This window comes from Peromyscus leucopus, chromosome 11 (assembly GCF_004664715.2).
Source record: "Peromyscus leucopus breed LL Stock chromosome 11, UCI_PerLeu_2.1, whole genome shotgun sequence".
Lineage (NCBI taxonomy): Eukaryota > Metazoa > Chordata > Mammalia > Rodentia > Cricetidae > Peromyscus > Peromyscus leucopus.
The window spans coordinates 26,303,625-26,331,132 of record NC_051072.1 but is presented as its reverse complement, the minus strand read 5'-3'; the positions used below and the strand labels follow the sequence as shown (position 1 = coordinate 26,331,132).

Below are 27,508 nucleotides of genomic sequence, written 5' to 3'. Positions count from 1 at the left end.
GCAACTCCAGGCTTTGCCAGCCTCTCAGGGGATGAGTGAGATGCACAAAGAAAGTGTAACAAGATTTCCAGCTTCAATGACTTCACCACATACTTGTAAAAAAAAAAAAAAATACCCATCAGGACACCTTGCTGGTTGTCCTTGTTACCATCATTACTGCTGTTGTTGGTAAGTTAGAATTAAACAAAAGAATGAATTGAAGATATAGAATACCATGTGCTCAAGTGTCATGGGACACACAGTAAGGAATATAGAGAGAGCTGGCGAGATGAATCAGTCGGTAAAGTAAACACACGTGTGAAGACCTGAGTTCAAATCCACAGGCCACTACTTATAGCCAGTTATGGTAGAGTGCATTCGTAAGCCAACTGGGGTGGAGGAGGGGACAGAAACAAATAGATCCCTAGAGTTGGGGGGGGGCTTCCCAGCACAGCTAAATCTACAAGCTCCAGATCCAGTGAGAGACCCTGTCTCAAAAACTAAAGCAGACCACCTAAGGAAGACATCTGAAGAGCTTTTGCCTCAACTACATCCACGTACATCTGCATATGCACATACACACAGACACATGCACAAACATGTATACACATACACGTATATACCTATTTGTGTGTGTGTGTGTGTGTGTGTGTGTGTGTGTGTGTGTGTGTGTGTGTGTAGAATAAACACTATGATTTAAGGATGGAAAAGTAGTAAATACATAAAATTGGTTTTGGAAGGCTTCTTGGAAAGAGGTGTACATAATGGTCATTTTAAATGGATACTTTTTCATCTTCATTGTAGTGAAGCATTCATAGAAAGAGAAGACTCTCTGTTGCCCATAGACTGCAGAATGAGCCCATGGAGTGAATGGTCACAGTGTGATCCTTGCCTCAAAGAAATGGTAAGCATTTGAATCCACTCACCTGACCTCCTCAAATGAAAACTGGCATCTTCACAGAAATGGCTAGGGGGCAGGGACCCCCAGAAACAAATTCCACCCCAGGAAAAGGTAATCACTGAAATGAATGTGTCTGATCTGATTAAGAAACCTGCATGTTGAACAGCAGACTGGGTAGATGTTTATGATATTTCGTGTGTGTAAGAGACTCCACAACCTAGAAGGTGAAGTACTATTGTTAAGTGATATCAGTGGTGGTTTCTTCCACTTCTCTCTTAAAATCATGGGCCCATTGGGTGTGGGGCCTGAAGTGGTGTAGATGTTGCTTTATTCCAGCAGTGCTCAACTTGTAGGTCTTGATCCCTTTTGAGGGTCAAATGACTCTTTCATAGGGGTTGTCTAAGACCATTCGAAAAGACAGATATTTACATTATAATTCATAAGAGTAGTAAAATTACAGTTACGAGGGAGCAATGAAAGTAATTTTATGATGGGGGTCACCACAACAGGATAAACTGTATTAAAGAATTGCAGCATTGGAAAGGTTGAGGACCAGTGCTTTAGACCACAATCCACTTTTACATTAGGAAATATAATATTTTCAGCTGTCCTTTTTTTGATTGTTTGTAGTTTCGCTCAAGAAGCATTGAAGCCTTTGGACAATTTCATGGGAAAAGCTGTGTTGATGCTTTGGGAGACAGACAACAGTGTGTACCGACTGAGGAGTGTCAGGAGGCACAGGACAACTGTGGGAATGACTTCCAATGTGGAACAGGTGATCTGAGAGTCCAGTTGCTCTCTATAGCCTTCTGTGTACACTAGTGAGTGAAAATAAATCCATATTTCATAGGTAGACATATAATGGCTTCCCAATAAGGGATAGCTATGTACTCTACAGAAAGAACTCAAGTGTGTCTAGCACTAACTTTCAATGTTAAAGTGCCTACAGTGACCTCAGCATATGAGAAAATTTAACATTACACTCAGTATGTTTCCTGATTTTGACTGCAGGCAGGTGCATAAAGAGGCGACTTCTGTGTAACGGTGACAACGACTGTGGAGATTTTTCGGATGAGGATAACTGTGACAGCGATCCACGACCCCCCTGCCGTGACAGAGTGGTAGAAGAATCTGAGCTGGGACGAACAGCAGGCTATGGGTTTGTATTCCACGCATTTCACTTGAATCTATCTGTCCAGGAGAAAATGAATGAATGGAAATGGCCTCCAACTCTTTCCCCATGGCAAAGAATACATAGAAGGGATTTATACCAAGGACACAGTTGATGCAAACTGTAGTCTGTATTCATTTGAGGCCCCAGAATATGTAGTTAGTATGCTGGGATACCACCTGGCCTCAGTAGGAGTCCATTGGCTGAGTTTCACTCTCAGTCAGTAGGAGATGGTGCATCTCATGCACAAATGTCAGGAAGACCACAGCAACACTGACACGACATGTCAACATTTAGAATTAAATATCCCCCAGCAGATGTGGCAAGTCCATTACAACATCTGAATTCCTAGGATGGACACCCTTCACTGTCATGTTTCTTGAATTGATAACTGATTATAAATTCTGAGGAGGTTCAAGCATTCTGCAGTTGAGCAAGAAGAAATGGTATCAAAAGACTACCTTATAAATGCCAGAGGGTAATAGGGTTTGGGGGTCTCGTTGTAGAAAGTTGACAGGCAACTCATTCTCCACACAAAATGAAGGGGCTCTGGGTTGTGAGCTCTAAAGGAAGTTTAGGAGTTTGGAACGTGGGAGTATATGGAGCAGAGAGGATTCTGCAGATACCTGTGCTCCAGGAATCGGGAGGATGACAGATCTGAGGTCCTGATCTATTCCATTCCAGTTGCAAGGCATTCCAGGGACATTCAGTGCTTAGTTTGCTTAACTATCTTGAGCTGGATAATTTCGCCCGTGACAGAGATGCAGGTAGGTGTTCTCACATCTTGCACTGATAGGAGTAAATGGTTCTATTTCACCATCTAGCATGCCATGATTTTCTTTATCCTTATAGCTTCATTCTTGACTCAAAATAGATGCTCAGTGAATAGTTGGTGGGTAGATAAGCAGGTGAATTATTTAATGGATAAAAAAACCTATTCATAGGTACCTTCTGAAACACTGGTAATATCTGATAGGATGGAAACTCCTAGGATGAAACTCAGGGACAGAGGTTCAGAATTGAAATGAAGATGGGGAGAAGGCAGAAGATGGCAGAGACGGTAAGAACACAGTGGAAGAAGATTAGAATGATACACTTTCTTGGGTCCAGTGATTCTCACACAAGAAACACCTATGAATGCTAAAGAGCATTTGAATGGTCAGTGCTTGTGGAGGACAACACTAGAGGGCGCTCCTGACACTAGAGGTGAGAGGCGAGCAATGTTGATGTTGAGCATCTACTACCTCACAGCCCCACGTTGTCAGTGATACTGGGGTCAAAAAACCCTACACTGAGGACTAATTCTTCATTATTGGATGTGGCTGAAAGTAAAGATGTCTATTCTCTGAGGTCAGAGGAAACATCCATGTAATGAACATAAGAACAAAATTCTAGGCTATCAAGAGTCAGGCACAAGATAAATGTTTCACACACCATTTATTCACTTCATAAAAACCTTACTCAAATGACTTTCAAATATTACCCACAGTGCCTTTGGCCCTTAGCTTAAAAGCTGTGTTTGTGAATCAAATGGACTGTCTTAGGCCAGGAATCTTAGCAAATGGCAGTTAACAGTACAGGGTTGTCCAAAACTCTTCTAAGCAGATTGCTATGGACTCAAATTATCCCAAACCCCTCTTCATCTTTCCTCAGGGGAAAAAAAGTTTTATCTCTAATCTCAATGAAAGAACTTGAAACAGGGAATCACATATGTTATTTATTCTCACTCAGTGCAAATTTATAGTTTGTCTTACGGGAAAAGAATACAGAAATGTTGGCCTACTTGACTGAAAAAACAATCATTCATAATCTAATGCTTTCCTTTGTTGGGGGGGGAGGGGAGGCAGGGAGAAAAAGTTGTAACAGCATTTGCCGGCAAGTTTCTTAAGGAGACATCCTAGAGAACTGGCAAAGAACTTTTAAAACCTCATGCTTTATTACAGTCAGGGGTGGTGTTGGGGAACATCATAAGGCTGAGCCATCAAGGCTGATGCTATGGGAAAGATCAGCTGCAGACATGGAAAATGAGGTAGGTCCTGACAGATTCAGTCTATCAACACATTTTATTGAATTTCCTACTATTAGGAGCAAAAATCCTTAACAAGTTTAGTTTTCATAAAGGCTACTACTACTGTCATTTGCATAATGCCTTGAATTGTTCGGACTCACTTTGTACATTTCTATCGATTGTCAGCATGACCCTGTGACTTTGTCGGGGGATGCTTTTATATTCATTTTGTAAATAAGAACTAAATGAAATAATTTAAGCCATTTGGTGAGTGTTTCAGGGAACTAAACCCAAGTGTCTCTGTATCGCATAGAGCCATGTTTTCTCTACCACACCTCTTTTCCCTTCTCCTTTTCACCACCCCCACCCCCACACTTCTCCAAACCACTTCAAAGACCTAAAGTCAAGGCCTTTTCTGAAAAGCAGAACTAAGCTTGCAAAATGATAGTCCATGGGCCAGTGAAATGGTTCAGTGGGCGGAGGCACTTGACACTGAGTCTGACATTCTAAGTCTGATCCCTGGAACTCAACTTCTGTAGGTTGTCCTCTGACTTCCACACTTGCTCCGTGACACCTGCATCACACACACACACACACACACACACACACACACACACACAAAGTGAATAAAGGTAATGAAAAATGACATGCTTTAAGCAGCTATTTATTATCATGCCCATAATTCTAACACTTGGGCTGGGCGGTGGTGGCGCACGCCTTTAATACCAGCACTCGGGAGGCAGAGCAGGCGGATCTCTGTGAGTTCGAGGCCAGCCTGGGCTACCAAGTGAGCTCCAGGAAAGGCACAAAGCTACGCAGAGAAACCCTGTCTTGAAAAACCAAAAAAAAAAAAAAATTCTAACACTTGGGAGGCTAAGGCAGGAGGATCATTCATTCAAAAGCAGCTTTGACTGTGCAGCCAGACCCCCCTTTCTCTCTCTCTCTCTCTCTCTCTCTCTCTCTCTCTCTCTCTCTCTCTCTCTCTCTTTCAATATTTATATATTAGAATACTTTGATTAGCAAATCAGCCATTAATATCTAGAAGTTTAAAGATGTTTTGTTATATGATTATAAGTAATTCTATGAACTTTGGATATTTATAATAAACTTCTATCATTCCCACATAGCTTTGAAATACATGTGAAATAAAGGTAATGAGGATTGCATTAGTTACTTTTCTGTTGTTATGAGAAAATATTAAGATCAAAGTAACTTATAGAAAGAAGAGTTTATTTGGGCTTACAGTTCCAGACACATAGGAGTCTGTCATGGCAGGAAGACATGACCTCACACGGGCATGGTGGGAGAAGCAGGAAGCTGAGAGATCACACCTTCTAACTCAAGAAAGAAGCAGAGAGAGATGGAAATAGGGTGAAGTTATATCATCTCAAAGCCTGACCCCAGTGACATACTTCCTCTAGCAAGGCCACACCTCTTAAACCTTTCCAAACAGCAGCACCAACTGGAGATCCAGCGTTCAAATACCTGAACCTATGGGGTGCATTCCTCAATGAGACCACCACAGGAATAAAAAGAAGCCCCTCAGAGCAGTATGCTTAGCAAGTGCTTCTTCACAGTTCAGTCTGGGAAACCCCAAAGGATCCAACCTACTGTTTCATACACCCCTACTCTCTACATGGGCAAGTCACAGGAACTTGATGTAATGAGTTAATCTTTATCCATTTGAAGGACTCTCATGTAAGTTGCTATTCTGGCAGAATTCCATTGTCTTACAAATGTTTCAGACTTCTGTCTTGTAGGCATCTGAGATCCTCCACAAATGTTCAGGGAAGTCCTCCAGCCCATCTTGCATTCATTGAAAAAGCACAAATCAAAACCAGCTGTAAATGATGTGCAATATGTAAGGAATGCCTTTTTTTGTGATCTAAGCATAACTCTACTTCTGTGAAGGGAGCTTTCTTGTCATTCACCTGGTGAATTGGAGCTGCCAGTGGTTCTGGGGCAGCTGTGGAAGCAACCATGTCTCAACACTGCCAAAGAACACGTTTTTCTTAAAATTTCCCAGGTGATGACTTTTCTATTCATGAGCACTTTTCATGTTTCTTGGCAGAAAAATATTGGCTCATTTTAGAGCAGACTGGCTGTCTCTGTAGGAGTGGAATCGAGTCAAAGGTTTTTGAAACATTTCTCCCTTAGTGGTGCTTTAGACTTTATTGGCTTCTGTAACTTTCCAGATGGATCCAGCCAACTGGTCAATGTGATATTCTGTGAAACAATATCCTTCAAACTGGACTATGCACAGCAAAGGGCACATAAGAACCTTCAGGAGGGTGGCAAGTAAGCTTTAAGTCATAGTTTCCTCAACTATTAATTATGTAACTGATCTAACACTAAGACTCAACCTCCATACGTACTGTTTTTCATAAAATTTAGAAATGCGAGGCCATAGCTGCTACATCCTTTCTTGCATATTTTGTTGTTGTTGTTGTTGTTAAATCCATCACTATTTCTTTTAAGACAGGAACTTTCTGTGTAGCTCACGATCATAGGTTTGTTCCACCATACCAGGCTGTGTGTAGTGCTGAGGACTGAACCTAGGTCTTCATGCACGTGAGACAAACACTCTACCAACTGTGATACATGCCTCCAGGTCTCTAGCAGCCTTTTCACACCTATCATCTACCTTCCAAAAGCCAAATAACCGCTCATCCACCTCACTAATACTACATGGTAGAAAACCCAAGACCCAATTCCAGATCTTCGGGCTCAATTAGACTCTAATGCCTTAGGAATAAAATGGTCTCCACTTTTTAAAAATTCTAACAAATAATCAGTAAATGGACTATAAAGCAATTTTTATAAAAGGCTACTATGTGTGCAATCTTTTTGATATACATAAGATTAAGAAATTGAATGACATTACTGTAACAAAATGCCTTCTACTCTTATCTTCTTATCCATGTGAGTAAATTCATCATCATTTCCATCCATAAAATGGGAAGTGAAAGTAAAGTAATATTGGTGCTGAGCCCTGTCTCTTAGGAGCACTAAGTAACATTTATCTACAGATATAGAAATTTATCTATTAATTTGAAAAGAAGGCCAATTCATTTCACTGGGATAGCTTTCCAATACAATTTTTACTTGGTTTGATAATGACTTAAAAATTTTTTTAGTGCTGGGCAGTGGTGACACACGTCTTTAATCCCAGCACTCAGCAGGCAGAGCCAGGAGGAATCTCTGTGAGTTCAAGGCCAGCCTGGGCTACCAAGTGAGCTCTAGGAAAAGGCGCAAAGCTACATGAGAAACCCTGTCTTGAAAAAAAAATTTTTAACATACTTATATATACCACTTACAATGTGTTTTAATACTTACACTCTATGATCAAGGAACATACTTTAAATATGTTTAATTTAATACTTAATATATTCAATTAATACTTAAAATATTCAATTAATATATTTTGATACAGCAAAGCATGAAAAGGTGATCAACAAGATTATTCAATATAAATTATATTGTATTTTATATTAAGTTAAAATTCTGTGGGAGGACTATGTGCTCCTTTATTATCCCATTGATATATATTATATTTATTTTTCCATATAGAACAGTAATTATATTTTTAGTAGGTATTCATAGGCTGATGGGAAATTATATCTTTTGCAACTATTTAGGCTTAAGATGAAAAACATTAGGTGCCTCATTAAAATGTTTAGGAAGGCATAACTAATTAAATTCCTCTAGAAGGTACACAAGTAAGAATACTACCCCTCAAGTGTGCCACATGTGAGATCTTGCCCATATCATTCCTCCTGTACGCCCAGCACCATCCCAGTTTGAAACCCATCAAAGCCCAAACCAAACCACCTAAACTCCTTTTATGATTTTCCCATGATGCTCTCTTCCTTGTATAACATGGACCTTATACAGCATTTACTTATACTACTTATTTGACACAGTATATTCTTCCCAAACTAATTTTTAAATAGATAATTATATTCCAACCCCCCTCAACTTCCAAGGAATTTTTGTGGGAGACAATTGTGTATTAACTATATCCACATCACCCCATTTCTTACAAACACATAGATGTAGTAATTAGTCACCCAAAGGTTACTCATTCGAAAGGAAGGTGAGTTTCATTGTTCTCTGAAGGAGTCTACTGAAGGTGTGATAGCCAGACAACGCTCGCTGTCCCATAACACGTCGGTGAACTTCTGTCCCAGAAACAAAGACATTATCTGTTCTTTCCACTGCTGCATGACTTCAGGGTGGATGAATGGCATCCAGCCCTCAGTGAGATGAAGACAAGAAGCGATTAGTCACAAGACTGGGCTTGACAGGCTTCCCTGCTTTTGAGCTACAGTGGTGGCTAGGTTGGCACTGCTTCCCGCTACGGTTTGGTGAAATACAGGCTGGGGCTGCAGGAGCAGCCGAGCTGAAGAGGAGCAGCAGCTTCCGTCGGAAGCCCTTCTCAAGGTGATCGCACAAATAAAGGAAAGCCAGGGGGGACACGCGAGGCCTCTTCGTGTCCAGAGGCTTCTCTCCACAACACGCCTCTGGCCAAAGCAACTGACGTGGTTGAGCACGAAGCCTCCCATGATGCCGTGGGGAGGGCTATGGATGCAGGGATGGGCAAACAAACAGAGCACAAACAAGTGATGGAATATTAAAGGAAATAAAGCAGCCACAATGTCCGGGCATTTGTTCCTGTGTCTTTTTTGAGCTCATCACTCTAATTTTCAACTCTGTGTTGGAACGTCAGATCTGGGAAAGGTCTTTTGGGCAGGTTAGGCATTGAGTTCATTTTATCTGTCTCTCAACCTTTACAAATAAAGTCCTCCACTGTCCCTCCATTACAGAGCCACAATGTTGCTTTCTTGGTAGCCTCGAAGTGAGTTAAAATAGGCCAAAATTTTGAAGTTGTTTTAAACTACCCATTGGTAATAGTCTTTGTTTTAATTTTTTGTTTTGTATCAACAATGGGCTCATGGTAAGTCGTCCACGCTCTGACAAATTGCTCTTGAAGGTAATACACAGATTTATAATCCTGTTAATTGGAGTTAGGTATGTGATCTAGAACAATGGATAAAGTTTCTGTTTGGGGAGTTACAGGTGTGTGGAACAAATTTCCATTTTGGCATCCTGGGCTCAGAGCCATCTACTGTCCAAGTTGCCTACATAACAATGACTGTGCTCCTCAAACCCGCAAATGTGGACTTGACAAAGAGCTAGCAGTTTCTTGTGCAGATATTGTTTTTAAGCCTGGAAATCAAACTTAACTTCTGTTTAAAATTAAAAATAGCTAAAGGATCTTTGTGTTTGTGAATTAAAGCTTGCCCAATAAAAATATTTTTGCTGAGGGGATGGTGCATAGAACTTTTGAGAATACCTTGCTCAGATGCTGTTTTTTTTTTTTTTTTTTGAATGTTCATCTTGGAAAGTCTAACAGGAATACTATAATCCTGGGGGAGGGGTGAGATTCTTGACAAGCAGTAAGACAGCTGGAGGAAAGCTTAAGTTTAAAGGGAACTGGAAGAAAGAGAAAGAGCCCTGATGTTGATTCATAGATGAGAAATTACATGCGTATATTATACTGCCCCCCTGGGATGTTCTGCTCTCAAATAATTTAAATAGTTGGTGTTACAGCATTTGGCGTTTGGTTCACTAGGGATGTGAGGTAAGAGGAACGGCCTTAGAGGTAAGACTCCAGGAGCCAGAGGGTCCCATGTGTCCTACTTCCTGCCCTTCTTTTCTGTGCTCTTACAGTGCCCTAGGTGCCAAAGAGTTTACAAGACCCTCCTAAGGCATGCTTTCTGCCAAGCCACTGCCCCGAAGTGAGCAGGCCCTGGCTTCTGCTCCTGATTAAACCCCACACATGTTGGGCGAGAATGACATGAGCTGAAGCTGTCTCAGTCCCCGACACACACACTATGGAAGGCTGCCTTGCATTAACAGTGGTATTTACCCATACAACCCTGTCTGCTTCTTCTCAGGATGAACATCTTAGGGTCGGATCCCCTGAGTACACCTTTTGACAATGAGTTCTACAACGGCCTCTGTGACCGGGTGCGGGATGGAACCACTTTGACGTACTACCGCAAACCTTGGAACTTAGCTTTTCTGGCCTATGAAGTAAGTCACCACAAAAGAAAACATATTGTTTTGTTTGGGTTGGGAAAAGGTGCCTTGAAAATTTAGCAGTAGATGCGGTGAAGAGTTCAATGAAGTAAGAATTTAAAGTGAGCGTGGGGCTCACTAAAAGGAGAGATGTATCTTAGACCTCTTCAGAAACACACATCAGTCTCTCATTAGTCCTAACTACATACACCTAGTGATAAAGATTTGGTGAAACAGCTGTATTCTATAAGAATCACCTAGGCTTCCGAACTGACTAAAAATCAGAGCAGATTTCATGCATGATCAAAATGATCAAACTGATTCCACATCAGCTGTTCCTTGAACTAGTCCTTTCAGAAGCCCCATTGTGTCCTCTTCATTCCATACCCAGAAAGTTCTTTCTGCTGATGTCTGTAGCAGGAATCTTAAAAGTTCTTATTAATAAAATCAAACCTGAACCAGGTATTGGGGTGAACACTGGAAGATCAGAGAGACAGAACAAGCCACAGCTAACCTCACCTGGCCAACTTCTCAGCTGATCCTGTTTCCTCAGACTGGAAGCTTCTGTGTCTTAATACTAATGGCTCTCAGCTGAACTGTGCTGCTCAAAGTCTAAAAACTTAACCAGCTAAAAGCTTCTAGTTTTCCTAGTCCTCATGCCTTATATACCTTTCTGCTTTCTACCACCACTCCCTGGGATTAAAGGCTCGCTTTCTGGCATTAAAAGGCATGAGTAACCATGCTTGGCTGTATCCTTGAACATATGGATTTCTGCCTCTGGAATGCTAGGATTAAAGGTGTGTGCTACCACTGTCTATTCTAAGTATCTAGTGGCTTTTCTGTTCTCTGACCCCAGATAAGTTTATTAGGGTACACAAAATTTTGGGGAATATAATACCACCACAGATGTCACTCCCACCAGACTGAAAAGCATACAGACTTTTAAAAAGTGTAACTGGTATTGTTTGAAAAACATTGTCATTATAAATAAATCCCTACCCATTTCAGCATGAAGCTATTCTGTTTGCCTGTAGATGCTCAGGATTCGTGTCTGGACCAGACTGGCACTTTGTTCACAAATGATTACGTTGCCATATTTCTTGCACCTGTAGATCTAGAATAAAGTCACCAAGTTCCCACAGCTCTGAGGTAAATTTGGAGGTTATGGTCTTTCTCCATAGTGTCGTGTTTCCCTCATTTAAGCACAACATTTTGTGAGTGAAAGTCAAGAGTATATCCGAAAAAGTACTTTTCTGAGACGGTGAGATGCTTCAGCTGGTAAAAAAAAAAAAAAAAAAAAAAAAAAAAAAACCACTTGCCACCATGCCTGAAGGTCTGAGTTTAATCCTTGGGGCCCACAGTCTAGAAGAAGGAACGAGATTCCCGTAAGTTGTCATGTGACTTCCATGGCATGCAGTGCCTACATACATACACACTCAACATAAATGAGTTTTTGTGTGTGCCAGGGTCTTACTACATAGACTTGTCTAGATTAGAATGCACTATGTAGACCAGGCTGGCCTCAAACTCACAGAGATCTACTTGCGTCTACCTCTAAGGTACTGTGAGTAAAAGCATGAGTCACTAAAAAATTTCAGTCAAGCCAGGCAGTGGTGACCCCTGCCTTTAATCCCAGTCCTCAGGAGGCAGAGACAGGTAGATCTCTGTGGATTCTAGACCAGCCTGGGCTACAGAGCGAGATCCAGGACAGGCACCAAAACTACACAGAGAACCCTGTCTTAAAAAACAAAAAAAAAAACAAAACAAAAAAAAAAATCTTTTTGTCAGTAAAAAACTTTAAGTCCTTTTCTAAATGGAATATAGAATACATGACACCTTTAGTCGTTACTAATGGGTGAAAGTTGGTTGGCATGTTGTCTTATTTTGTTTTCAATTCTCAGATTTTTTTTTTTTCAAGACAGGGTTTCTCTGTGTAGCATTGTGCCTTTCTGGAACTCGCTTTGGAGACCAGGCTGGCTTCGAACTCACAGAGATCCGCCTACCTCTGCCTCCTGAGTGCTGGGATTAAAAGCGTGTGCCGCCGCCGCCGCCACCGCCGCCGCCGCCACCACCACCACCTGGCCAGTTCTCAGATCTTAACCTCATGAAGTCTTTACTACTGTTAGGCTCTCTGTGTGAAATATGCGAGGTGTCTTTCATGGGTTCATGGGTATGAATACTCAATACCCAGACAGCGCTACTGTGTTGAGAGTTGAGAAATTGTGTCGCCTTTACAGCATGGGGCCTGACTGGAGGAAGCGGGTTACTAGGTGAGACCTTTAAAGATTTATCCCAACTCTAGATCCATTCTAAATGTCTCTGCTTCTGCTTTCTGAACACGGGCAAGCTGCCAGCTAATGCTAACACTCTTCTAGAGTTGGCCCATTACCATGCACTTCCTACCATTGTGTACCCACTGCATCCATGATGGACTCATTGCAATCTCAGACATGTTGAGACAAAATAAGCCTTTTCCCTCTCATGTTTGGGTCACATAGTTTGACCACAGTGATTAAGCAATAATTAATGTAACCTCTGTGAACAGCTCTGTAGCTCCTGTATAAAGATGAAACTTATATGATATAAAATGGGCTACATGACCACCCAGGTTTAAACATCAACCTACATCAGGAGAGTAAACACATTGGTTCCCCTTGTTCCACCTCTAGAAAGACATAAGGTTCAACATTTCAGCGTGTTTTATACTTTAGGAGAAAGGTATAGTTTCTGCCCTGCACATTACTTATACCTCTGGGATATCTGGAACAGTATCCCATAGTCAAACACATTAAGCTTTCTGTTGCAAAACTAATCTATGTTCACACAATGTGGAATAAATGAAATCTATAAATCACTTTTTATTAGTTTGGGTGGGATTAGTGCCTCCAAATGAGTTTTTCCATCGAGGTTATAAAAACACAGGAAGGAATGTAAGCTTGAGTTCTTATTTGGTGCCCATCAGGGAAGAGAGCTTTTGAGTGGAGTTCTCTCTAAGTCCCTGTGTCTCCTTGGTGCTATGACTACGGGTGGTGACCTTGGACAAAGCTATTATGGTCTTGGAAAATAAGTAGCTGAGCTTGTCATATCATACATGAATGAACATGAATTCTTGTGAGTGGAAATCTCTATTTTAACTTACAAAGTTTTTTTTTTCAGTTTCAAATGGTCAGTAAAATAAATCATCTATCACATTTTTGTGTCTCACTACAAAACCTAAGTTAAGCATTCTTTATTATTGCCCATTATCAACTGCATATTTAGAGAGGTTACTCAGATTTGTGCCTGATGAATAAATTTTTATTACATTATATTTATTTATTGTGAGTGGTAGTATATGCACACACAATGGAGTTCATATAGAATTCAGAGGGCAACTTTCAGGGACTAATTGTCTGTTTTCACTATGTGGGTCCCAGGGATGGAACCCACATCATCAGCCTTGGCAGCAAGCACCACTACCCACTGATCCATCTTGCCAACCCATATGAGTTCATCTTTAAACCATATTTGGGTTACTCATTGACAATGAATTATTTTCTCTTGTTATTTGAAAAAGTTATGCTTGCCTGTTATGACATCTTATTCATCTCCCCTCACTTGACAATTCTTATCTCAAATGTCCTGTGGTTTAAAACCCCATTTTTCGTGGGTAGGAACCCTGCCTCAGCCCTGAAGTTATGAGATCTTTAGTTAAGTACTTATCCTGTGACTCAGTTTCCTCGTGTAGAAAACAGAAAAACATTGCCTACCTCATGACTGTAAAGGGATATAAATTTGGAAATCTCTCCAAGGGTTATTGGCACATGGCAAGCACTCAAACACCTGTCAATAGAGCAGGCTGAAGGCTTAATCCACAGTTACTAACCAAGAGGATCTGCCTTTTGCTATGTCTTGATGCTGTCCAAGACACAGCCCAGCATTGGCTTTACTTTCTTTCCTTACTCTGGATGGCCTCTCCATAGTGCACTGTCTGGGGGTGAGTGAGTCGTGAAACTGTCCTCTTCTGTGTATATTTTCTTATTGCCATGCTGTACTTCAGTCAGCTAATCTCTCCCTTGGTTTCCTTAGCTCTGCTGAATTTATCTGTATGTGTGCCAAGTTGTTCAATTAGTGTTTCTGAGAGGGAACCAGTCCTAGAGGGTATTATTCATCCATCTTCCTGAAGTCGCTCCTCTGCATGTGTACATAAAACACTTTAACTACATCTGGAACAGAATAAACAAAAGATGTTAGTTATCTGCCCTAGCTATTATTACCTCTGCATATTGAATTCAATGCATTTTCTTTGAGTACCTTCTATACACTGACTGTTTCCTAAGTAGGGATGCTGTAGCAGTGAGAATAGAAAGCAGGCATGACCCCTGGCCTCCTTTTATTTATTTATTTATTTATTTATTTATTTATTTATTTATTTATTTTTGGTTTTTCAAGACAGGGTTTCTCTGTGTAGTTTTGGGCCTGTCCTGGATCTCACTCTGTAGCCCAGGCTGGCCTTGAACTCACAGAGATCTGCCTGCCTCTGCCTCCCGAGTGCTGGGATTAAAGGCGTCCCCTGGCCTCTTATAGCTCTGATATGATCTATTTAATAAGCAATTCGAATAGAAGTGGCTTCTGTTTTCTTTTGTTTTAAATGAGGACCCACAGAAGCATATGTTCTAAAAACTTATAAGGCTTTGAGATGAAGCAGCTTTCCAAAAGAGGTGCCACTTAAGCTGGTACTTGGAACAAGAGTAAGAAATGATAAGGTCAAAAAGTTTGTTTTTCTCTTATATGTGTATGAATTTGTGCAACACGTATGCTATGGGAAAAGATGTAAAAGAATATTTTGGAAATGCAAGGCCAATGAGAGAGCTCAGTGAGTGAAAACTTGCGACACAAGCCTGATGACCTGAGTTGGATCCCCAGAATCCTTCAAGAATGACTTTTGGTCTTACACAGGACTCATATTCAATTCCCAGCACCAATGTCAAGTACCTCACAACCTACAATTCCACCTCTGGGAAATCCAGCTCACCTAGAGTTACATTAATGTACACAAACCACACACAGACACATATACACATAATTTAAAATAAAAATAAAGTCTTTTTCAATATTTCCCAAATCTTAAAATCACTACATCCCTTTCCTTATTGAATATGTAAATTTTTTCCTTTAGACTGTGTTCAGGTAAAATAATTAGAATTTTTTAAGAAAAAGAAGCATCTTTTGGAAAACAGAACCAGATCTCATTACGGATGGTTGTGAGCTAGCATGTGGTTGCTGGGAATTGAACTCAGGACCTCTGGAAGAGCTGCCAGTGCTCTTAACCACTGAGCCATCTCTCCAGCCTCCGCTTCTTATTCTTATAAAACAATACATCAGACCAGGTGAGTTATAAAGAAAAGAGGTTTATTTGACTCATGATTCTGGAGCTCTAAGGTAGAGGGGCCCACCTCATAGGGCTCCCCCAATTGACTTAACAAAGACTTCACCCTCTAAATATCATGGATTAGGTTTCTATATTTCCAATGCCTCATGTACAAATTAAAGTTCAAATTTGGGTTGGTTTTTAGCCTTTAAAAAAAAAATCAGGTCATGTTATATATCCCAGTGTGCTGGCTAGTTTTATGTCAACTTGACACAAGCTAGAGCCATCTGAATAAAAGGAACCTCAATTGAGAAAATGCCTCAATAAGACTGGTGGGGAAGGCCCAGTCCATTTTGTGTGGTGCTATCCCTGGGCTTGTGGTCCTGGGCTCTATAAGAAAGCAGGATGAGCAAGCCATGATGAGAAATCAGTAAGCAGCACTCCTCTGTGGCCTCTGCATCAGCTCCTGCCTCTAGGTTTCTTCCCTGTTTGAGTTCCTGTCCTGACTTCTTTCAGTGATGAACAGTGATTTGGAAGCATAACGCAAATAAACTCTTTCCCCTACAAGATGCTTTGGTTATGGTGTTTCATCACAGCAATACAAACCCTAAGCAGGACAGAAATTGTTAGCAAGAGTGGGGGAGGGGTTGCTGTGAGAGACCTGAACATGTTGTTTTGGGGGAGGACTGTGGAAGGACTTTGGAATTTGGGGCTAGAGAAACCATGGAGTGTTGAGAGCTAGTTCAGTGGGCTACTCTGTAGGAGCTTAGAAGATAAGAATGTTGAGAGCCGTGCAGATGATGACCTGTATGTGTGTACTACCATCCGGCCTTCATTAGGTTGTTTAGTTTATGTTTGTTTCATTCTACCTGTGACTTGAGACTCTCGGAGCAGGACTGGGGGAGGAGGGGAGAGGAGGGAGCAGAACTGAAGGAGGAGGGAGCAGGACTGGGGAGGAGGGAGCAGGACTGGGGGAGGAGGGGAGCAGGACTGGAGGAAGAGGGCTACTAAAGCCCTTTGGAACCCAGATTGTATTACAAACCCTGGATGTTGGATATGGAGGTATAAGAGTTGCTACTTTTCCCTGTTGAGTTTTCTAGAAGCTGTTCAGGAGAGGATTTTGTGTGATTGTTTCATGTCCCAGTTCATTTATTCTGTGCCATCACATGTTGGAATAATATGGTTTTCTTTTTTTTTTTTTTTTTTTAATATATAGGCCTTTAGAGTTAAGAGATATTGAACTTTTAAGGTGTCTGAACTTTTGAAAGCTGTGGATTTTTAAAGATGGACTATATTTTTACATTATAGTATAAACACAAATTTTGAAGACAAGGGAAAGGAGTTTTAACTTAAAGGTGATGCATTCCTGTGCCGAGTTAAAAGGGGAGGGTTGTGATGGTTAGTTATAATTGTTCATGTGAAACAATATAGAGGCACCTATGGACATGTCCACGGAGGGGTGTCTTAACTGTGCTAATTGATGTGAAGTGACACAGTCTAAACGTGGATAGCGCCATTCGCAGGGGTTAGGTCCTAAACTAGGAGAGAAAGAAGACTGAGCAGAAGTATCCATCAGTTCATCTTTGCCCTGCTCTTAACTATGGATGTAATGTGACCGACTGCTTCGGATTCCTACCTTGACCTCCCTCACAGTGATGGAATCCTGAGCAGAATAAACCCATTCTCCCTTAAAGTTGCTTTCATCGGGGTAGTTTCTCACAGCCACGGAAATGAAACTGAGACACAGACTCTGTATTCGAACCGCAGAAATCCTACTCCAGCACCTCTGCCTTAGAGCGCTCTCACTCCCTCTACTGCTGTTCAAACCGCTGCCTGATTTGCATCTGTTTTTAACAGCTCTTTTTTTTTTTTATTATACACTTTTAGACCAAGGCTGATACACATCTCAGAAATGAGAATTATGAAGAGGAGATTGAAATATTCAGAAACATCTTCCAGGAGAGGACCTCGAGTATTAACGCAAACTTGGCTCTAAAATTTAAAATCACTGAAGTAAAGTGCTGTTCGAGGGTAAGAGGAGTTGACGACGTTTTTCCAGAAGAAAACTCTTCAAAACCTACAGAACTGACAAACTCTGAAGACTCTTCTCTTGGTTTTAAATTTTCATATTTCAAGAGTGAAAATTTTCAACGATTATCGACATATTTATCAAGGACGGTAAGACCTGGGATATATGTATATACATATAAAGACTTTGATAGGACTTATTTCAAACCAACCAAACTCTTTTTAAGGTAATAGTAAATAAAAGCAACCCAGAAAATCTTCACAGAGATATCTAGAACAAGTAGCAAACTGCCAAAGGCAGTGAACTCTCAGATAGTGGACAGTAGTCAGTGAGTGTGGCACTAGGTGTTAGTGAGTGGAACGTGTTCTAAGGATTCAGAGCATGTTGTTTGACTGACACCGAGTATCAGAGCATCCCACTTAACAATCACCGTGATTATTAGTACAATGAAGAGTTAAGATGGAGGATTGTGCTTCTGTATCACAGGGCCTCTCAGAAAGATGCCTATGTGCTTACTATAGACCCTGTCTCCAAACAGTGGTACGGTGCACTTATGCATGTTGCACATGAAATTGGTCTGCCTACTTTGGAAGCACATTTTTAGACTGAGATTTTAAAAAAATATCTGTTTATTTTTATACTTAATCCAGATTCAAAGGTCACTTTACCACCTCTAGAATAAATATAAGAATTCTCTTCTGGATTGGTGTGATGCTGATCAAATGCTTCCTCCTCCTTTCCTGATACCAAACACCTGCTTAGACACTACATTTGCATTAATAAAGATAACAGTGAACTCTCAGCATTCATATTGTGCATAATTATGTGATTAGTTTGTGTTGAGAAGATGAGAGACCAAAGATTTAAGGACAATCTCTCCAAACAGTTGAATTAGGGATAGTGTGGTTGGGGTTCAAAGGTAGAAAGAGTCTGATGGCATGGTTCTGTCACATTGAACCAGAAAGAGAACAGATTCAAGAGGGCACTTTAATTGGATCACATAGAGCCTCAAAGCTCACTGTAAAGGGTGGGTTTTCTTTCTGTAATAGGGGTTTGAGCTCAACTCTTGACATTCATTATTAAATTTAAAATGGCCCAACTGGGTACTGTGTTGGGAAAAGATTGAGCATGTGAAAACAAGCATAAGGATGATGTTTAAAAAACCAATGCAGGAAGCCGGGCGGTGGTGGCGCACGCCTTTAATCCCAGCACTCGGGAGGCAGAGGCAGGCGGATCTCTGTGAGTTCGAGGCCAGCCTGGGCTACCAAGTGAGTTCCAGGAAAGGCGCAAAGCTACACAGAGAAACCCTGTCTCAAAAACAAAAACAAACAAACAAACAAAAAACAATGCAGGAATTCAGATGGGACATGGTTGTAATTTAGAAGGGATAGTTCCCATCAAATCCAATATCAGTGTTTGGAGCCTAAGCCATTTGAAAGATAGAGTGGCTGACAGGAAGACCAGGGTTAAGTTCTAGTTAGATGAAATGTGAGGTCTGTTAAATCTTCAATTGAAAGTTGGTAAGATGTGGGTGCTAGGAGTCTAGAATTTGGGAGAGATCTGGGTTCAAGATATAATTTTAAGAGGTTTTGACATACAGATGATGTTTTAAAATCATAGGATTTTGTTGGGCAAACAACACTGTTATAATACATTTTATAAGCAGAAGAATAAGGGATAAGTTTGGGAAACTTCAATATAAAGGAAATTGCAAAAGGAGAAACCACAGAGAAAACCAGAAAGCACGTGGTGCAATGTCCTTGAACTGTGTTGCTCGATGTGGTCTCTGGATCAGCAGTGCCTACATCAATAGGAACTAGCCCTTCAAATGCCACCTAGACCTGCTAAGTCAGAACTACATTTTAACAAGACCCCAGGGGTGATCTTCTGCAGCTTGATAAGTGCTACTTGCCAGGACCAGACTCAAAAATCTACTGAACAAAGAAGAAAGATTAACTGTGTCAAATGTGCTAATGGGTCAAAAATGAGGATGGTGATCACTGGCCTTAGGATTATGAAGGTGATTGGAAACCTTGACCAGAATGGTTTTGTCTTTGTGAGGGCAGCAGAATGACTCAATTAGTTTAAAGTAAATGGGAATATAGCTCAGTGGTAGGGTGTCTGCATAACAGGTTCAAGGCTCTGAGTTATTTTCAACATGCTCCTTTCCCTCGGGAAAAAAAATAGATGAAAGAGAAAATAGGAAAAGAAGAGTTGGAAATAGAATGTATAAAAAAGCTTTTCATGCAACGTTGTGTCTAATGAGGACTAGGCGATGGGTTGCAGCTGGTGAGGCTCATGGGGCCAGAAGAATCCTTTTTATTGTCTTAGGATGAAAGAAAGAACAAATTTCCAATTTGGGTGGAAATCATTTAAGACCTACCTTTGAAATCAGCTGAGCCAAAGACTATCACATCCACTCTACTCCAAATCCCAAGATGCCCTTCTAGTTTTGACAGTCATGACAAAAGGAATCCTGATCCATTCTGCTCATCTTTGAGACTCCACTGAGAATTAATATGTAGTTCAGAAGATGGAGAACTAGTTATGGTTTGCGATGTATGAAGCAAGCTCCTGTTAGATTCTTGTTAATAAAATTCTTGTATTTATACATGAGGGCTTAGAAGCCACACCAAAAATATAGAGAGCACATTCCTTCAAACATAGATCTTCAAAACAAGATATAGAACATTCTACCACCCCAAGAAAATTGCATCATGTCCTTCACAGTCAATTCCCTACCAACTGAGAAGCAATCACTGTCCAGATTTCTCCTACAATAGCTTGGTTTTGTCTGTTACTATGAGGAGAATCAAGCAGCATGCGTTCCTTTGTGTAGAACTTCTTTTAATCACCCTGTATTTGAGATTACTTTTTGAATATGTCAGTAGTTTCTTTTGACTGATGACTCAAAATCCCTTTGTGTGGATACAACACTACATGCTTAACAACTTCTTTGTTGATGGGTGTTTGAGATTTTTCCTGTTTGCAGCTATTCTGACGAATGCTGCTGTGGAATCCTGAAACAGATCCCTTGGTAAGCACTTAATAGGGGCATGATGTTTATGAGGGCAGATGAGTGTTTAATTTTATGAGAAACTACCAGGAAGGTCATTAAAGTGTCTGACTGAGCATGTCTGAGAGTTTCAGTTGCCAAACAGTATCAACAACAACAAGTTATGTTCATTCATTCTAATGTGGTCTGCTGTAGTGGTCACTGCTAAAATGTCATTCCCCTGAATGTTCTAGATTTTATGGTTTGTTTGAATGACATGATAAAAAGTCATGTTTCTCTTCTTCAACTGCTTCTCATCAAAGGACAAGATATTTCTGCATGTGAAAGGAACAGTTCACATGGGTAGATTTGTGATGAGAAATCGGGATGTGGTTCTGACTACAACTTTCCTGGATGATGTCAAAGCTCTGCCAACTTTCTATGAAAAGGGAGAGTATTTTGGATTTTTGGAAACCTATGGAACTCACTATAGTAGCTCTGGGTCTCTGGGAGGAGTCTACGAACTGATATATGTCTTGGATAAAGCTTCCATGAAAGATAAAGGTATGCCCAGAAACAGAATTCTGATTGAAGTGAACGTTGTTATTTTCATTGCCCCTTTTCAGTAAACTCTTAGGATGAAATAATCTAATAATCTGTTCCTTTGAGAAATTCTGCTCTGACCTTTGGCATCTAATAGTCTATCAAATGGCTCATTGATTTCCACTTTGAATAGGCTCATTTGCTCCCAAAATACTCAACAGCATTACTGAGAAATGCACCAAATCATACTATAATGAAATGGCTATTAATGGGAATACGGCTTCTAAGGAAACATTATTTAAGATGTGGAAGAAGGTATAAGAAACAATTTATATAGCCTGTCTCTTAATCCTCAGACTAGTTCAATTTATGTACAATTACTGTCTTTCAAAATATTCTTCAGTGTTAGTGGGAACAAATTTTTCTAAATGTTGTCTTTGAGAGGAAGAAATAACCAATATGATTGTACAAACATAATGTGCTAACATAAGGTTGAAAACTTAGTTTTGCCTCATCTGGTAATCATTATAATCTTATGGGGTAGTTCAGTTGAGGCCATGTTGAATAAGACTGTTTTACTCAAAACTATGGGGAAAGAGTAACATAGTGCTTCATCCATGCATCCCCTATAGTTGGGAGATGCCTTGGACCTAAAGGTTCATCTGTTCCTTTCAAGAATAAAGTAGAACAATCAGGTACATAAATATATGCCTGTAATCCCAGCTCCTTTGGAGGCTAAGGTAACAGGCTTGCTAAAGACCAGGAGTTTGAGGCCAGCCTGGGTATCACAGAAAGACTTCTTTCATAAAAATAAAAAGAATAAAGTAAACTCAAAATGACTGTGTTAATAAATAATAACCATTGCAGGACATGGTGGTGCCATACAATAGTGTAAGTGTAAGAAGATAGATAGATAGATCTTTTTATTTTCTATTTCTATTTATTGTTTATTATTTATTTTTATTATCTATATTCTTTATATATTTTTTATTATCATTTATTACCTATTTTATTATTTATATACTATTTATATATTATATATCTAAATAAAATAGATAATAAATTATAGACTTCAAGGAATTTAAGGATATAAGTGCTTACGTAGGCATATATCAACTATAGTGAGTTAACTTCCAAGATTATTATTTGTGAGCATGCATAGTATCAGCCAAAACAAAGCTGCTATATATCCAAATCATCTGTCCAAAACAATTGGATATTGTTGTGTGATTCTGTATACTCAACTGAAACAGAGTGATACTTCATAAGGTTAATGTGAGAATTAAATTAGTTAACTTATACAAGATGTTTAGAATAATGTCAGGCATATAATAACCATTCAATACATGTTGGATGTTGCTGTCTCCATTGGGTATTATAAAAGATTTTACTATAACAACCTTGGTTGACCTATATCCGTTTCAAACAGGTGGAAAATTTAATATGCTCTTTGCTACTAAGTTGATAAGCCAAATGAAAGGATCCCATTAGATATTAATAAAAAGGCGAGGCCGGGAAGACATGATGTTACCTTTGAGTCAATAATGGCATCTAGAAACATATGTATATTTGTCACAAAATAGTAAAGTTAGAATTTATTTCTGATGTTAATAGACCATGTCAAATAATCTTCACATTTGATTCAATAATAGTATCTAGAAACATATGTATATTTGCCACAAAATAGTAACGTTAAATAATTTTCATATGACTCTATAACACAGGTGTTGAAGTGAGTGACATAAAGAAGTGTCTTGGGTATGAACTGGGTGCATCTATACACATCCCTCTGCGTCCCATCTCTGATGGACTTTCACTCACAGGAAATGTTAATAAGACTGATTGCTTAAGGAGAGGTGATGGGAAAAGAGGTAAGTGTGGACTGGCTGGTTAGACTTAGGAAGGCGGAGCTGATACCTAAGAGCATTGCCTCTCATGATCAGCACTCCAGCATCTTCAGTTCAAAAAGTCAAAATCACCTAAGAACTATTTCATTTTTCCTCAGTCACTCACTATGAGCACAAGTGGCCCATAGACACACATCTGTCAAGGCCACTACTGTGCGAGGGAAGCACTCGGCTCTAGGGCTGCTCTTCATGGCACGTGTGTTTGGGTATCTTTTGTGGCAATGATAGAAAACTGGTCACGGGTGGCAAAGTGTCTTGAAGACACGTTCCTTTTTCTCCTTAACTTTCACAAGCTTTAAATGGGCTAATGTAGGACCTTGTGTCCATTACAAAGAACAAGGCCTAAGTTACCTTTCCAAATCTACTTTCAATGTGGCTTGATTAGGTAACCTTTCCTCAGCACCCAACTAGTGCAACACCTTTTTGGAACTCTAGATGTTTTTGTTATAAGCATAACCTTCTCTTATTGATTGTTAGCAAATTAGCAATCATGAAAATGTGCTGGAGACTTCACATCTTCTTCTAATCTCAAAGACTTAAAATTATTTTTATTTAAAATTTTTATTAAACTTTAAATGAAGAACACTTTTTTTTTTTCCGAGACAGGGTTTCTCTGTGTAGCTTTTGCACCTTTCTTGGAACTCACTCTGTAGCCCAGGCTGACCTTGAACTCACAGAGATCCACCTGCCTCTGCCTCCTGAGTGCTGGGATTGAAGAACACTTCTGATTCATCTCTAAGGTGCCAACTGGTAATGAAGGAACTATAGAAGGGAAAGATGGACAATGTGGAAAGTCTACTTATGGATATGACTGAAACTAACAAAGGGTCAAAACCCTGGAATTATCGTCTCACAGCATTAAGTTAATTGTGTGACCTTAAGCTAGTCACTATACCACATTATTTCAGATTTCTCATTTGTACAAATGACAAAGGCTAGAGAAAAACATCTTGTGATTCCTTTAATACTTCATGACTTTAAAAATTTTGCAAGTGTTTAAAGTGATTCAGTTTGGAGAGAAACAGAGAAAGGGGAATAGGATTTGGGAGTGGGAACAAGTTTACTTTTTATCTCATTCTTTTTAGACGCTAATATTTCTATAATATCAAGATAATTTAAAGCATACTATATACAATATCATTATGAAGGTAAGTTTTCATATATATATATATATATATATATATCACATCCAAAGTCCTGTATGTACTTGTATTTATATGATGAGCTGTAAGTTATCAATCCACCTGGATCGATTGTACCATCACTATTTTTCAAAACAAAGATGATTGAATTCTATAAATTGACTACTGAGAAAAATTGCCCTCTTAAATTATGGAGGGGAGATTTATGTGTGTAATTTTTACAATTAAAGTTCAACAAATACAATAAGCTATCCTAAAAGACATAATACACATTTATCAAATGCCATCTGGATAAATGACCACAGAGATGCAAATGCTTCAAGTCTTCCTTGTTTTGTTTTTTTTTTTCCAGTAAACATCACTAGTGAAAACTTCATAGAGGATGTTATTTCATTAATAAGAGGAGGGACCGGGAAACAAGCAATCCTCCTGAAGGAAAAGCTTCTCAGAGGAGACAAGACAATTGATGTGAATGACTTTGTCAACTGGGCCTCATCCTTGAATGATGCCCCAGCACTCATTAGTCAAAAAGTAAGGAATGTTTCTTTTATGACTGAAGATGCTGTCTTATTAAACACCACACTGGGTTCAGATAACAGTTGCCTTTATAAGACAGAGATGTTAGTACTCAAATGCCCTCACATGGCTTCCTTGGAAAAAAGAATTTCAGAGAACAAAGGCATAGAGTAGTGTCAGACAACTTGGATGACCTCCTCCTGCCGTCTGTCACTCACAGGTGTCAGACGTTTCTGTCTTGACAACACTTAATTCTGCAGACCCTCATGTGTTTCTGAAGGTTTATTAAGATTGTTCATAAGCCGGCGGTGGTGGCACACGCCTTTAATCCCAGCAATCGGGAGGCAGAGCCCGGCGGATCTCTGTGAGTTGGAGGCCAGCCTGGGCTACGAAGTGAGCTCCAGGAAAGGCGCAAAGCTACGCAGAGAAACCCTGTCTCGAAAAAAAAAAAAAAAAAAGATTGTTCATATTGTTCATATAGAGTCAATAGTACAGGTTGGAACAAAATTGTCACCAAGAATGGATAGTTCTCTTCGGTTGGCCCCTTTGGCTCCCCTTGTCTTCTCTGGGTATCACACATCAGGAGATCCTCATCCAAGAGTCATTATGGAAAGAATGTTCATAATGTCTTGACAAACATAAAAACAAAGATGGGTAATTTTTGTGACCAGAGAATCAATCCCCTCTCATTCACTTTCTCTTTGTCCAAATGGACTCAATTTTAATGATCCTCCTGGCTCAGCCTTTTGAGTAGCTGAGATTATAGACATGCCCCCTTTCTGATTTTTGTTTTGATTCTGTTTTATGAGGCTGGGTCTAACTTGATAGCCTGGCCTGGTCTTGAACTCTCAGCAATCCTTCTGCATTAGCCTCCCAAGTGCTAGGGGTATAGATGTGAATCCCCAGGCCTGCCTCCATTTTTATATAATGGTAATAGTGTTCTATCTAGGAGACCCTGAGAGTCTGTACTCTTCTGTTTACTCTTGAAGGGGGACAATACATTACAGTTGTAAAGATGTAAATACCATTGCTATTTGGCTGCATCTTTCCACTTACTAAAACATGTATATGTTATTTACCACTCCTTTTTTTCCCTGCTATTATTAGAAAGTAATTGTTGCTTTCTTTCATAGCTTTCAATTTTCCATGCATGTCTTATGGTTTCTTCTCTCCAGTCAAATTGATCTTTGTTCACAATGCCAGTTTTATTACATTTTAGAAATGCTGACATTTTTTTTATAATACTAGTTTCTTGAGAATTTTACTTTCTCACTCTATTTTATTGTCTTTAAAGAGTTCATTAGAGCCACCCAGACTATCTCTCTTATATGAAGAAAGAACTCAGAAACCAAAATTTGCAACCAGTTCTGCATTTTGGTTATAGAAATAAAGCCTTTAGCAGATAAGCACACATCAATTCACATAAGTTGTGGGGGCCCAGGCTATAACACCTACCTATAAGGTGAAGGTCAGTCTGGGCGACCTAATGGGACCTTGTCTCAAAAACAAAAATGGATCTTGAGATACATCTCGATGGTAGAGCACTGGCCTAGCATAGACAGGGGCCTGTGCTCAACATCCTGGTACAACAACAACATACACAAACACAACACACACACACACACACACACACACACACACACACACACTACCAAGTTTGACCTTGAAATAGATGCTAAGGAGTTTCTGCTCTCATAAATCTTGTGGAAATGGACCTTTGGGAGATTGGTTACTAATTTCCTCAGGTAATTACACATCCATGATCACTAGTTCACCTGTTGGTGAAAAGCATTCTATTGTTTGTAGACAACATATCAAACACTGGGAGATACTCTTAACACTAAAATAGTTACTTTCTTTCTAATTATACAGAGACTTTATGGACTCTCTCCCTACTACCCTAAACTATTAAATTGTTTGCATTTTATCTTCTGTCTCAAATGAAATCAATGATCTACATACTTAGGTTGCTAGGTTTATCTTGGCAGAACAATGAAGTCACATTATACTAAGTAAAATAATTGATGATTATGATGATAGTATATATTGTCTCCTATATTACAGTGACCATGGCAGTACTATACTAAACAGAGCCTGTGCCTTTCAATATCCCAATATCTTGCTCTTGGCCTCCCTCCATCCAAAGAATACAGGCTGGCCTATTGTCTCAGTAGTTACCTTTGTCATAGTCTTCAATTTTCAGGAAAAGATGTTAATCCCCCTATCAGTTTGCTTGTATACTGACACTAATATCCTACTTCTTGTCTCTATAGAGTAGCTGAACTGTTTATTTTTCCTTTATATCCACTGTTACAATCAAATCCTTAAAATGTCAGCAGAGAGAAACTACATCTACTGCAGATTACCAGGGAGATAGGAAGCTTACAACTTCTGCCAGAGAAATAGCAACTCGATGAGCATAGCTGTAATCTAATACACTGGCTTCCTGTAAGGTTCTGTTTTGACATTATAAGAAACAAGATGATGTAAGCCTGCTTCATTTTCTAAAAGGATGTTATGTAATACAATGTTCCCTTTATGGGAACTCATGAGAAATATTATTCTTTAATCCCATTTTGTTTCTCCTGGAAATCAGGTGTATTTTCTTATATGCATGGGATTGATAAATTCCATTGTGTATTATTTCAGTGAACTAGAAGATGTAGCCAAATTTGTGGCTCACCTGGTACATGTGGATGTACCAAGCGCCAGGGCTCTTGGTTGCATCAGAGGTGGCACTTGGTTGAGCACTGGCCAGTCCAGCTATAAGAGATGGCTTGAATCTTGTGCATTGGTGCCCCTTTTGCCCCTCACCTTTTCTGTTCTCAGCTTTTCTTTTTTCACTTTCCCATTTCCCACGATCACTCTTACCTTTGAGTCAAT

General features: G+C 39.8%; 1 protein-coding gene across 1 annotated transcript in view; it reads left to right on the top strand.

Moving 5' to 3' along the window:
* C9 (complement C9) overlaps window positions 1-27,508 on the top strand; it is a 41,986-nt gene that overhangs the window by 11,690 nt on the left and 2,788 nt on the right. Inside the window, exons 2-9 of the mRNA XM_028875595.2 lie at window positions 784-883; window positions 1,511-1,655; window positions 1,892-2,039; window positions 10,020-10,158; window positions 17,381-17,671; window positions 20,841-21,081; window positions 22,785-22,931; window positions 24,462-24,640. Coding sequence (XP_028731428.1) covers window positions 784-883; window positions 1,511-1,655; window positions 1,892-2,039; window positions 10,020-10,158; window positions 17,381-17,671; window positions 20,841-21,081; window positions 22,785-22,931; window positions 24,462-24,640 — 1,390 coding nt within the window. The remainder of the gene's footprint in view (window positions 1-783; window positions 884-1,510; window positions 1,656-1,891; window positions 2,040-10,019; window positions 10,159-17,380; window positions 17,672-20,840; window positions 21,082-22,784; window positions 22,932-24,461; window positions 24,641-27,508) is intronic.